General features: G+C 40.3%; 1 protein-coding gene across 4 annotated transcripts in view; it reads left to right on the forward strand.

The window, feature by feature from the left end:
- Window positions 1-13,315, forward strand: part of grik4 (glutamate receptor, ionotropic, kainate 4) — a 347,454-nt gene that overhangs the window by 216,840 nt on the left and 117,299 nt on the right. For all 4 annotated transcript variants that reach the window (XM_085184287.1, XM_085184286.1, XM_085184288.1 and 1 more), the window contains one exon: window positions 763-860. In XM_085184287.1, the coding sequence (XP_085040413.1) occupies window positions 763-860 (98 nt within the window). The remainder of the gene's footprint in view (window positions 1-762; window positions 861-13,315) is intronic.

Here is a 13,315-nt window from a genome sequence, read left to right on the forward strand (position 1 = left end):
AATAATAGTGCTTCAGTATGTGTGTCTTCTTTACACCCTGGACTGCAGTGTGTTAATTACAAGCCGGGGATTATAAACACATAAGAAACGGCATTCTTTCCCAGTATGGGAGATTAAAGCATATGGCCCGTGCACATGGCAAAGGAAAGAAAGTCACTTTTACTGAAATGTTTCTGTTTACAGATATGTTTTAAAGCCCAAAGGTACCGCTGTGTGTGTGTGTGTGTGTGTGTGTGTGTGTCTGTGTGTGTGTGTGTGTGTGTGTGTGTGTGTGTGTGTGTGGATATTGGGGATATTATTGCATTCATGTGCAAATTATCAAATACCAGATTTTTTTATTTTCACCCTCCAGATATTGCTGCTTGTCACATTTCCCAATGTCTGCTTTTCACCGACTCCCACTCTGTTTATCCGTCATTGTCTTCTTTCTTTTTTGCTGCATATCTTTCCGTCTTTATACTTGATAGTTGATCATATTAATATCCCCAACAAGTAAAACATCCAAAGGCAGATAGAGTGTAGCATCTGCCCTTGTGCATATTTCCCTTATACTTGTAGTTTCTGGTTCCCTTGAGACAGGAGAAATGCTGGTGCAGGCTGCTATCTGTTCAGAGGTTGAGGCAGTGATCACATGGATCCATTAACATTAGCCTGAAAAAAAAGCCTGATCTAACACCAACTGCCTTACTTTACTTTAATTATCTCTGTTACCTCTAATTGCCCCTGCTTATATCTCTGTACTCCTCCTCTGTTTTTTTCCAGTGTGCCAGATCATGTCCAAAGGGGTGGTGGCAGTCCTTGGTCCATCTGCCAGTCCAGCTTCCAACTCAATCATCAGCAATATATGTGGAGAGAAGGAGGTAAGTTCCAACCAACTGGCCCGGGGCTGGTGGCATGCGATTCAGCCACACAGAAAAAAAGGGGCAGATTTAGCTGCACAGATATTATATTTGCACAGAAAGTTTTCCTTTCGTGAAGGAAAATTGCTTATTGTGTGGTAACTCATCTGGAATGCCAGAAGGTCCTTATCATTACAAACTAGAATTTATAATTTTCTGGAAGAAATCAAAAATTACCAATGATCTCCAACTGAAAGTCATAACACACTGCATAAACCATTCGAAAGTCAAGCAGGGCTTTAATAAGGCTGTACATAAGTGCTGTTGTGCATAAGTGTTTTAGCTTCATTCACATTTGCAGTCATTTGTCATATGTCTACCGCCTTCAGACTGCAAATGTTTTTTAAATAATAAATTCACCCCACCAGTCAAAACTCAGCAAGATAGCTTGCAAATGTGAAATTTCCCTTGTGCATCTCATGAGACACCTTTTTAAATTTCCACAGTTGGTCACACCTTTTATCCAACTGTCACTGACTTATTTCTGCCAGATTAAAGTATTAAACTTTTTCCATGTTTGCGGTCAATCACTCACGCTCTCATCGGATCTGCTCGTTTGTGTCCCTATGCATATTTCCCCTGCTGTTGGTAGATTGGATTGTTCATATTGACATAAAGGAGATGGACTGTGTTAATAAATGTGCACATTGTTATTAGATCACCCACAGAACTTTCCCCTCCTATTCTTCTGGGTTTTTTCTGTTTGCAGCCTCACACTAGTCTGTCCTACTTAGTAAATCTGGCCCAAAGAGTTTGAAAAGTTGACGCTCGTTAGTGGCTATGTGGGTTTAGCAGGAGACTTACGGGGAAAGGGTTCCCAGTTGTTCGTAAAAATGATGAAATTCTACCGTGTCATTTTTCTCCATTGCAATACAGCTCAAGTCAAAATATCACTGGACATGTTTTCCCTTTCAGTTATATTGTATTAATGTTTTAAAAAGAATTGCAGTAATGATAAAATATCCAAATACAAAGAAAACAAAGAGCAAACTGCCCCAGAATCATTTTGTACATAGTTCAAATATTGTTCCCAAACCCGTTAAACCATTTTTTAAAAATCTTTGTATATACTCGCTAGCTGCTCTTTTGGGTACACCAACATGGACCTTCTTTTGCCTTCAGAACTGTTTTAATTCTTCATGGCACAGATTCAACAAGGTGCTGAAATCACTCCTCAGAGATTTTGGTCCATTTTGATGTGACAGGACTGGCACCCAGTGTGGTCTTCTGCTGCTTTAGATAATCTGCTTCAAGGTTTGACATGTTGTGGAGTCAAAGATGCTCTGCAGAAGAGCATACCTAAGTGGTATTTTGAGTCCCTGTAGCAGCTCAAAGCATTCTGGCACCTCGGGCATGACCAAGATACCCAGGGAACTGTCTCTTACTGGATGTTTTGTCTTTTTGGACAATTCTCTGTAAACCCCCTAGACGGCCATGTGGCAATTTCCAAAAAATATTTTGAAACCGCCCTTCTAGTACCAGTGACCTCATGCCGTGTTCAAAATGATCTAAATCACCTTTCACGTGTTATTTTTTTCTAGTATATGATGTGACATGATTCATCTTTTTCTATGAGTATTTTCTAGTCAATGTGCTTTTTTATTTTTCATTTTTATTTTTTGTTTGCTTCCCCCCTAAACACTTCTGATAGCTTTTTAGGATTTAAAACCTGAGGTTCAGTCATGTTTGTTCACATTGATGACAACTGTGTTCTTTTGGCTACAAACCAAGCAGAAATGGTTTTGGGGTATTTGGAACTTCATTTGACATAATTTTCTCACATGTCTCTGTAACTGCCTTCCAAAATGTTTTAATCTTTTTGCCACACACCGTGAAGCAGTGATCCTTTAGCCTTTATACTGCTGCATATGCTCGTGTATGGCATACCAAAATGAGCATGGCCTTCAGTCTCACAGTAGCAGAATTGGAGGAGGGGGGCTTCTAAATGTGCTGCCTTTTTCTCTGAAAAACCTACAGAAGGACATGAAATTGTGAGAGCTTCTTACTATTACAAGATTTTAAAAGATCGAAGTAGTTTTAATGACTTCTTGTGACTAAATAAAGCAGGAGTGGACAAGTGTGTGGGCAACTTTTTTGGGGCCACATGACTGCTTATGTTTAAAGTTGTTATATTGTCTCCTGCACTCATGAGCATGTCAGGTTTTCTCAGTGTGACTCAACTGGAAATATACAGTATGGTAAATAATTTTATCAGAATAATTAGAAACTAAAACAGTGATCTATGCAGTTTTATACAAAGTCTGGTTTGGTTTCTCCTGTATCTCATTTATTGAAAGCAACAACTGGCCATCCATCTATTCCTTTAAATGAGGATATTTAGCAGATGTTTTTTTTTATTATACTGGTCTGATTTAAAAATGTATAATTTCTTATCTGAGCACACTTTAAACATGACTGATTGGATTTTGTACAGAGCTTGACTGCAACCAAACAGATCCCAGTTGGATGCTAATTGGCTCGTCTGAACTCTGACATGGTTTGTTTTGCTGCCTGATGTCAAGAGACAGCGCTCCTCTAAACGAGACAAAACTATAAACTAGATAAAAATCTATTATAAATAAGATATGTGCGTTTGGAAAAATGTATCTGTGACAGCCTTGATGTGGTGCGGTAAATTTGATGTTTTTTTTAATACATTTTGCTGAATAAATTAGTAAATTCTGAAACGGCTTGATTATTAACTACAGTTTTTAAAAACATGTCAACCATCGTTCATTTTATCCATTCAGTGTGTTTTGCTGTGCTCTGCCATAATTAGATTGTGTCTGCAGTGAAGCCGCCTATTTAACTGCAGGAATCTGATCGGTAGAACGACTAAAACACACTCTATTGCCATACTAGCTCCAATAAAGTCCTCTGGTACAGTGCAGCTTGTCTTTCTAATGAGATATCAGTCTATTATAGCCATAGACAGACCAGGACTCCCTGCTGTTAAAAATCTCTGGCGGCACTGACTACAGAGAGCTTTGAAACACTGACTATGATAATACCACTGTATGAATATTAAAGACTCCACGTAGAGAAAATGCACATTTTGAATTGTTAACCGATAAACGCAGTATAGAAATAAAATACTCTTAGGAGTTGATACCATCCGCATAGATGTGCAGTTTTCCTCCACTGGCTCAAATTCCATCTTTATTGATGTCTTCTCTTTGTGATCTGGGTTGCACAATCGGCTGGATTACCAGAATACTTTGTAGCTCAGCCAATCGTGCCTGTTTGTCACAGAGACTGACAGGATTAGAAGATCTGCTGTTGTCATATTAATTTAATCCTCATGTAACACTTAATTAAGCAGTCATTTTAATCGGGCCTCGGCCAGTAGTATACAGCTCGGCCAGCTCAGATACCATTTCTTCAGACTGAATAGCTTTAGCATTTACACGGCTGATAATTCAGTCATCAGTGAAAGGGACAAATATATAATGTGGTCTCCCACATCGTGTGACAGCTTCATAGAAACATTCGCACTGGGCTTGTGCTGTGCTAGTTTGGTGTCCATCACCAACTGTTCTGTAAATTTAACACTCCTACATCCACTATCAGTCTTGACAACTGTCTCCTCCGAACAGGACCTTTTCTGTGATTTTCCGGGGGCACGGCAATGTGTGAGAGCAGCTTTTCTGTTCTAATCTTTGAGACTCTGTCAGTTTACTTAATTTATTAAAGCCTATATTTAGAGTTGTTTTGCACTGATATTCTTTAACCCTCTCAAGGCAGGCGTTGCAGATTTGCAACAAGTAAAAGCTAACAACCTGATTACCCAACATGCATATTTTATGAGGTTTTTTTTACTCAGAAGTACCACTGCAGGTATTCTTTTGTGCATTAGCAACAAAAACTTTTGAGCCTGAGAGGGTTAATATCGAACAAAAATGTTACTGCAAAAATACAGCTGACTGCCGTGACGTAACACTCTTGGTTATTTTTAGTTATGATTCCCTTTTTATCTGAGACGCATAATGTTTACATTTGGATTGATGGCAACACATAAAACAAGCTTCTGCTCAAAACTGTGCCAAGTGTTGCAACAGAGTCGTTTCCCCCTTCGACCACTGACAAACAACAACAAGATCCTTTAAGCAAAGGGAGCAAAACTGCACTATATAAAAATGCCATTACTAGTTTAAGTCCTGCATAAAATTACATAAATTCTATTAGCACATGACCTAAAGGTACCTATAAGTACCCGTAATTTAGGGCATTGGCCCCACTGAGAGACGTATTTTGTTTATATTCTACAATATATCACTGGATTACTGCATAAATACCTAAGTAGCGTTTTACTGCTGTAGATGGTAAAGGTGGAGCTTTTTGTGCACTGTTGGTCGGTGAACCTTATATAAGTACATGTTTCAGTACCGGAATACAGATACACAGTATCTGAGTCACTGCCTTTTACATTTGATTGTTACACTTGTGATTAATGTCATGTGCTCGGCGCTGACATATTATTTTATTGTCCATTATGGATAAGAACACTGACTCCCTGCTTTGTGTCTACGGGAGGCTAAGAAAAGATCACAACATCCCCGTATATGGGAAATGTGTCGAGATGACGTAAAGCGGAATTATCCTTTAACTCATTGACCCTCACCTGGATGTTATCAAGAGCTAGGAGTGTGCAGATTTGTATTCAAATCAAACACTACACCATCTGATTTTGCTGATTAAGTCCTTCATCTCAGGCTTATGGTGTGCAAATCGGCCTAGTCAGCTGCTGGTGTGTGTGTTATCTGTCTTGGAGAGAGGTCACCTTTCTCATTCTGATGGGAATGCCTGTTGATGGCATTCACCAGCTTGGCCTTAAAAAAACAGTAAGCTTACTAATAAGTACCCACATTAATCTTGGTATTGAGACAATGGATATCCTGTAACACAAAATGTTCACAAAATGAAGATCAAATTCAATCATCTATTAAATCTCCCATCTTGAGAAGGGTTCATGCCCTAAAGAAACAATGAGATTTTTTATCAAAGCAGGTATTGATCATTTATTGGCACCTTCAGCAAAATATGATCAATCTTTGCAATGATCATAAATGGACCCCTGGTAAGAAGGGCTGTGCATAAAGAGGCTGAAGTCCAAGTTAAAACTTCATTATTTCGCACCAACTAGGTGTTTTCCTGAGTATCGTACGGCTATAAGTCAGGCTCATCCAATAGCGCGGCAGAGTAAACAGCAGTTCTTCGTGAAATAATGTAATAACCCTTATTCTGTGCTTGAAAGGCAAATAGTCTGCAGCACGCCTCTGCAGACCGCTCAGGGGGACAGGAGTAAATTAGATGCCGGAGAATAAAACCAAAGGGTGTCCAGGTGTACAATCAAGGGCTTTGTGAGCAGAACACATATACATTTTTGCACCAAAGGCATTTCATGAGGAAGCCGTTGATATTTCATAAAAATAAAAGGTTCTTGATCAGACAGATTCAAAATAAGAAATAACTGAAAAATAGCACACAAAAAAGTAATAATGGAAGCTGTATTTGCTAGAGCAGAGGTGTGTGCGTGTCTGTGTGGTGTGTGTGTGTGTGTGTGTGTGTGTGTGTGGCGTGTAGCACTCTGCACACCAGGTTCTGACCACCTAATCCCTCACTGTGAGCGCAGAGCCACAGATGCTGTTGCTGCCCCAGCTCGTGGTTTCCTTGGACACTGACAGCAATATTGTGGCTGACAGACCCCACTAGGTGATCAGCACATCGTTTACCAGTCTCTATCAATCACTCCCTGAGTTCCACTGCTGTTGGCCACTCTTACCGAGGAGAGAGGCAGGGGAGTGGGACTGAGCCATCTGGGTTTCACACTAATGGTGACTAATATAAAAGGAGCCACTGCAGAGAAGTGATTGACTGGGTGCAGGTTGAGCGCTTCTTATCATCTGAGACAATGTAACAAGCAAACCTTGGGACCGGGACTTAAAAACAGGGCAGACTAATGTTGCGTGTGTTAGAAGCCTCCTGTTGCTTTGCAGGTATTTAAGCTCGACTATGCAGTGAGGTTCTCGTATTACTGCGATGCTTCCTTTTGAATCTCAAAGATAAGAAATCAGACTTGTATTCATAGTTTATAAATGGTGACTTAGAAGAACTACATTTAGGTTCCAGGAGTTCTAATCCCCCTATCAGAAATCCCCGAGGCTCTATTTTCCATGCCCGTGTTGTACTTTAATTTATTTTCATAGTAAGGCTTGGATAGGTCATTTAGCTATTGGCCATAATAAGATTTTAAAGTAATTGAGCAAATGTCAATGAATAAATTTTTACATGCCTCCTATTTTATCTGAATCCTTTTCCATGCCACTGATGATCTCATGCCCTGTTTTTATCCCTTGCCTACTTTCCTCGACCGTAAAGGATGAAACGTGCTGTATCCCTGTGTCTGCTGGAGTGAGGAAACATAATACTCTATGACTTCAACATGTGTCGGGCGTTTTCATGAATATTAATGATATGTCTGACGTCCAGGGGTTGCTTTAGGCTTGAAAAGCCATCTGCTTGTAGGAGTACAGAGAGATTATCCAGCTGCATTTCCGCAGGGCGGTGCTCAGGTTGGATTTAGAGGTGAACCTGAGGTCTGCTGGGCAAACTAAGGCCATGCTGGCAATATTGAGGGATTTGTGCTTTTATCCACACATAGACACACAAAATAACTCAAGTATTCTCTGAGAAAACTATTATTTAAATACTCTGAAAATTGCTTGCAACTTGAATGTCACCTAACCCAAGTGCTCGATTAGCGGTGCTTTTAAGGTGTCTTTATCCCTCCCTTGCTGTGTTGCAGAAGCTCTTCCCTTCTCATGTTGTGCCTCTCCCTCGTCCCTGTCTCCTGTGATACAGTGTTTTGGTGCATTGGGAGTGCTTTTGTTGAAAAACTCATTCGGCACCAGAAAAAAAAAAGAATCTGTACCTCTCTCTTCTGAGCGTGACTTTATTTGGAAGATAGTTTGGAGTCAAAACATATTTCTCAAGATTACTTTATTAGTAGGCAAATGAAATCCGTAGGATTCTTCCACATGGCCAGACAGAAGCAATTGCTGAACAGGAACATCAGACAAAGCGGAGGCACAGTTGATTGCTTGCATATGGTTATTGAACAGTTGAAAACCTGCTTTCAAAGAAGCAGAGTTTTCAGGTTGAGTGCTTCATTTGTGTCATTTATTATGTACTATTCCTTAAAAGAACCCACTCACGCTCACTTTGAATATTTGAAATAGTATCAGAGTGTTTACATGTCTGTCCACTCACATGTGCAGATACTGAATCTGAGGTGTTTGTGTTTAGTGTTGAGCTTTCCTAACTGATTTAAATGGGTGAGTTATCCTGCAGCTCTGTGCTACACGCGGTGCAGAATTGCTTTTTGTCACTTGATAAGCCCACTAGCCAATCCGGAAAATCCTCTCTGGCCAGAGACCATTTACACGATAGCTGTCTTTACTTTGGATGCTTTCGAACGTCTCCCTTCCAGATGTTTCACCACAGTTGGTCATACCAGAGCCAGAATACTGCAGCTCATGTTCATGTACAACAAACATGTGGTCAGCTTATCTTTCACACAAGCACACACTAGTTACTGTCTTACACACTGTCGTGCCCTGTGCCAGTATATAAACTTAAAATTAGGTGAAAACAACTTCAGATGAATTACACTACATGACAGATTACATAGTTTTATATTTATTTAACTAAAATTAAGCCAAAATACAGAAGCAATGAATGGGAAACTAAGCACATCGTTACTGTTTCCACAGAAAAAACAAGGTAAGTAACAGCCAGGTGCTGATAATGGAATCCAATTTATTAAATGTTCATCAGCATGTCTGAGCACCTCTATAAAAGCAGACGTTTTGGCAGGTTGCTGGTCTGGAGCATTCAGGTGTGTGTTGACACAATGCCAAGGAAGAAAGACACCAGGAATGATTAACTGGGAATGGTTATGAGGCCATTTTCAAACAATGTATCCATAATTCCTGAGCGAGAACGATTTGTCACAAATGGAGAATGTCAATGGACAATTGTACTTAGTAGTTAGTATAAGCTTTTAATGATATAAGTTTGCATGTGATAGAATACTGCATGATGACCTTAGAACTGATTGTTCTTTATAAAACGTGTTCTGATATTTTTTATCTGAATCTTCCCACAGCGATAGTAAGAAGTTGAACGAGCAGTTCTGACCTCACACACACAAACACACACACACACAATCACATACGCACATGCTCACGTATCAACATTCCACTGAACAAATGTTTTCATTTTTCTTGTGTATAAATAAAAGACAAGTGCGAGAACAGAGCGCGCACTTCACGGGGCCCCCACTCTGATGTGAGCGCTCTGTGACCGCCCTTGCAAGTAAAATCTGCAGCGTGTGTGTCTCCACTCTCTGACTCTCAGCTGAAGAAGTGTCTCTTAGAATAAATCTCTTGACAAAGAACATTCGAGACAGTTGCCAGTAGTCTCAGGTATTGATGTCCCAGCAAATTCACCCCGAGGTCAGACTCCACAACCCTCTGTTAGCACGTTAAAGGTTAATGTTCACCACAGGACAGTTACAAATAGACTGAACAACTACAGTATTCTGTGTTTGGAAGGACAATTCTCTCTAAAAAGAAGAACATTGCAGAATCACTTAGGTTTGCAAAATTGCAACTGAAACAATGCCCTTTGAACAGATAAAAGTGCTAAGGTATAGATAAATACACTGACTGAATATGTATATGACTGAGTAAAAGAGACTCCTTAGAAAGCACTTTGAATGCTGAATGGAGCAGCACGTTTTGGGATAATCAAACATAGCATATAAACACCTTACACGAACTGTTAAGCACGGTGGTGGATGGGTGGTGATTTGGGCTTGTTTTACAGCCACAGGACCCGGCGACTTTGCCGACAGCCAAAAGTTGACAAAAATGTGCATCATGCAACAGGACAATAACCTCAAGCACAGCAGCAAATCTAAGAAAAAAAATCAAGGTACTGCAATGGCTCAAAGTCCAGACCTCAGCCTGATTGAAATGCTGTGATGGATCCTTGGACGACTGGTCCATAAACACAAATTTCAATGAGCTGAAGCAACCTCGTGAAGAAAAATGGACCAAAGTTCCTCCACAACGATATGAGAGACTGAGAGAGTCATGCAAAAGCAATGATTACTTAACATTATTACTGCTAAAGGTGGATCTAAATGCTACTGAATCATGAGTGCACTTTTACTTTCACCATCACTATGAACAACTGTCACTGGATAAGTCCTTTAACTTCATATGCAGTGAAAATGCATTTTATTATGAATTTCATGCACTGTAACGCATCTGTGCATAATATGTATTTTTTGGTTTGTTTGTTTTGTTTTCATCTCATCATGACTGGGATTGTCTTTATAGTTTATGCGGCTTTAAAGAAATGCAATTTGCTGGAGGCATTTTGGTCTCCAAAATGTGTTTTAAATAACCATTATTATTCTTTAATACTCCCTGGCGCTGTGCGTCTGGGAATTAAATAACTCACTTTAAGGACGAGAAGAAAGGCGTCTGTTCGTTTGATTCCTTTCTTCTGGTGATTTTAACATGTCACAGTTTCTTCAGTTGATTTTGTTTGACTGTTTTCCTGTGGGACGGCTCGGTTATTACTCATTCCATGCACTAAATACAGATCCAAGGTATCAGTCTTATCAGTCGCTCTCCTGATTCCACTGCTGCTCTGTATGCCACCAAGCTAGCTAGCTTGGTGGCATACAGAGTCCCCATAGCAAGCAACTCTTTCATCTGATTACACAAACACCAAGGTGTGTTGTCTGTTCGCATCCTTGAAGCAGAGTCTGATGTTGTATTTTTTCTTTATATGATGTGCAACTTTTATTTTTCTGCAGATGTAACAAACATCTCTATCCTTTGCTGTCTGGTCTTATACTATTCTCCTGTCATTGCCCAGTTTCTTAGTAGTTTCTTCCTTTCTTTCACCCCATCCCAGCTTTAACCAATTTTCACCTCTCTGCTTTTGTTCCACCTTTAATATCTGCTATTACTGCCCTTACACACGCCTCAGCTGATCTCGCCTCTGTGTTGTCCTCATTCTCACCTCTTTCTTACTTTTTCCTCTCCTGTCTCCTCTTATACGTTATTTTTCTTTTCCATTTTACCTCCTCCGCCTGTCTCTTTTCCTGCCATTTCCCTTCTACCTAAGTTCTTCTCAGATAGCAGCTGCAGATGACTAGCAGGTCAGGATGCGCCACTCTTAAGAAAACTAATAAAGAGAGATGGAGGGATAGTTTTCAGAAACAAACTCTCCCTCTCTCTCCCTCTGCGTCTGCCTAATCACCCTCCATCAGTCTCACAATAAATCTCTGTGTTTGAGTGTGTAGCAGTATGTGTTCTGCTATGTGGGTCCTGTTCTGCTTGGGGGTGGGGGCAGCTCACGGTTCAGTTCTCCACTGAAATTGAGCTTTAAGACCACTATATGTAAAATCCAACTCGTTCCAGCTGCAAACAGCGTCGCGCTGGCAGCAAGCAGCACATTATTCTTCACAACTCCGAGTCTGAGCTGATTAAACAGAGCTGATCTGCATTTTACTTCAATGTAGTACAACCAGCTGTAGGAGACACATATTTAACTTCAGATGCAGCTTGCTTATCCAGAGCAATGGGGAGACGGCACGGCGCCTGCTGAAATCTCACAAAGAGATTTCAGACTTTTAGAGATGCTCACAGCTTAGTATTTGTACAGATTCATCGCTCAGAAGTAGTGAAATACAGCAAAGCATAATGCTAATTTGCTTTTCACTGCTGTGTGCAGTACAACGTTTTTTGATGTTGACCCTGTTTGTGAAATCAATTTAGGTTCGAGTACTCGAGTTTTAATCTACTTGTTTTGCTGCTCGGTCTGCTTGTTATCGTCGTCGGAACATCTCTGGGATCTTCAGATGAAACAATCAAACTTCCCTTCAGTGTTTTTTAAGACTGCAAGCTAAAGGAAAAACCTGGAATGACTTGCATTAAGACACAGCTCCTTTTCTTTTTTTCTTTTTTTTGTATGCGTGCATTTGTGTCCATCTGTCTATGTGTTGGAAAGTTTTGGGAATTAAATATTAGGCTCAGAAGTGAAAGCGAAAAGGGTTTAATGGCAGGTGCTCAGCTGAAGAAGTCTCAGAAGTGGAGCAGCATCATCCTTCACACATTTCGCTTCCTTTTTGGTCTGCTAAAGAGCTTTTCTGTTTGCCTCGAACTAGAGCATATAAAGTACTATCCATCCATCCGTTCATTCATCCATTTTCTTCTGCTTACCCAATTCAGGGTTGCGGAGGGGGAAAGCTGGCGCCTCGACAGGTTGCCAGTCTGTCGCTGGGCTTGTAAAGTACTAGGGTGTCAAGGCTGCTCCCTTTAGTTTAGGAAGCAGTGTCAGCGTGATAAATTATTTCATTCTATTAGCTATAACCAAATGCCAATTTATCTTTGGCATTTCTTTCCTGCTGCATTATAAATCTATTAAATACTATAGAAGTAGAAATCTTCCACTGCTGCATATTTATTCATAATGAGCCAGTAATTTAATTACAGTCATGAATAATACATAATAGGACCATAATTCAAGGTTCATATGCATACGTGTGATGAAGTGTACATGCGGCATCAGTACATTTAGTATGCTTACAAACAAAACGCAGGTGCTTTTTCCTGTGTCTTCTTAATTATAATTAGATGAGCACAGCTGTTGCCAGCACCTATGCTGACCCTTTTCTCACAACAACCATTGATCTGTCTTGTCAGTGCCACCCTGGCAGAGCCGGCGCATGAAATTCATACCTGCTTTTTTTGTCTGAAAGCCAACGCTTCGAGTTTATCTTTGGGATTCAATACAGAGCGACTCCCGGGTGAGAGCCGACAGCAAAATGTATTTAGATAATTGCTGTGATCTGATCTATGAGGAGGGATTCTGCTTATTTGCTTCTTGGCGTGGCAGACAAAGACGAAACAGAGTTTTTGCATCATGTGAAAGGAGACAATACTTAACCCAGCCGGTGTTGCTTCGGCAGCCGACTGAATTTTCACTCTGTGAGCTGGACCCGTCGAGAGCATTCACATCTTTTGTCTCCCCGTCAACTCTTTTCAGCTCAAAGGCCATGTTCCCAAAGATTTGCTGGCCAACTGTTAGCCAGTTTTGTAGTGTAACTGTGCTTTGTTTTGGGTGGTGTAACTCAAACATTTGGCCAGACTCCCAGAAATGGATTAGTCCCACAGATAGATAAAAAAAACAAACTCTTTTTCAATCAAAACTCGCTGCGGAAAATTCTGGATTCAGCAATACCACAATGGTTTAGCGTGCTGGATAAACACTTGGAGTGTGCATACTGTTTAGGACCATATTTCCTGGTAAATACCTTAGTATTTACCTTAGTA

The sequence above is a fragment of the Neolamprologus multifasciatus genome, chromosome 14 (genome assembly GCF_963576455.1).
Source record: "Neolamprologus multifasciatus chromosome 14, fNeoMul1.2, whole genome shotgun sequence".
Taxonomy (NCBI): domain Eukaryota; kingdom Metazoa; phylum Chordata; class Actinopteri; order Cichliformes; family Cichlidae; genus Neolamprologus; species Neolamprologus multifasciatus.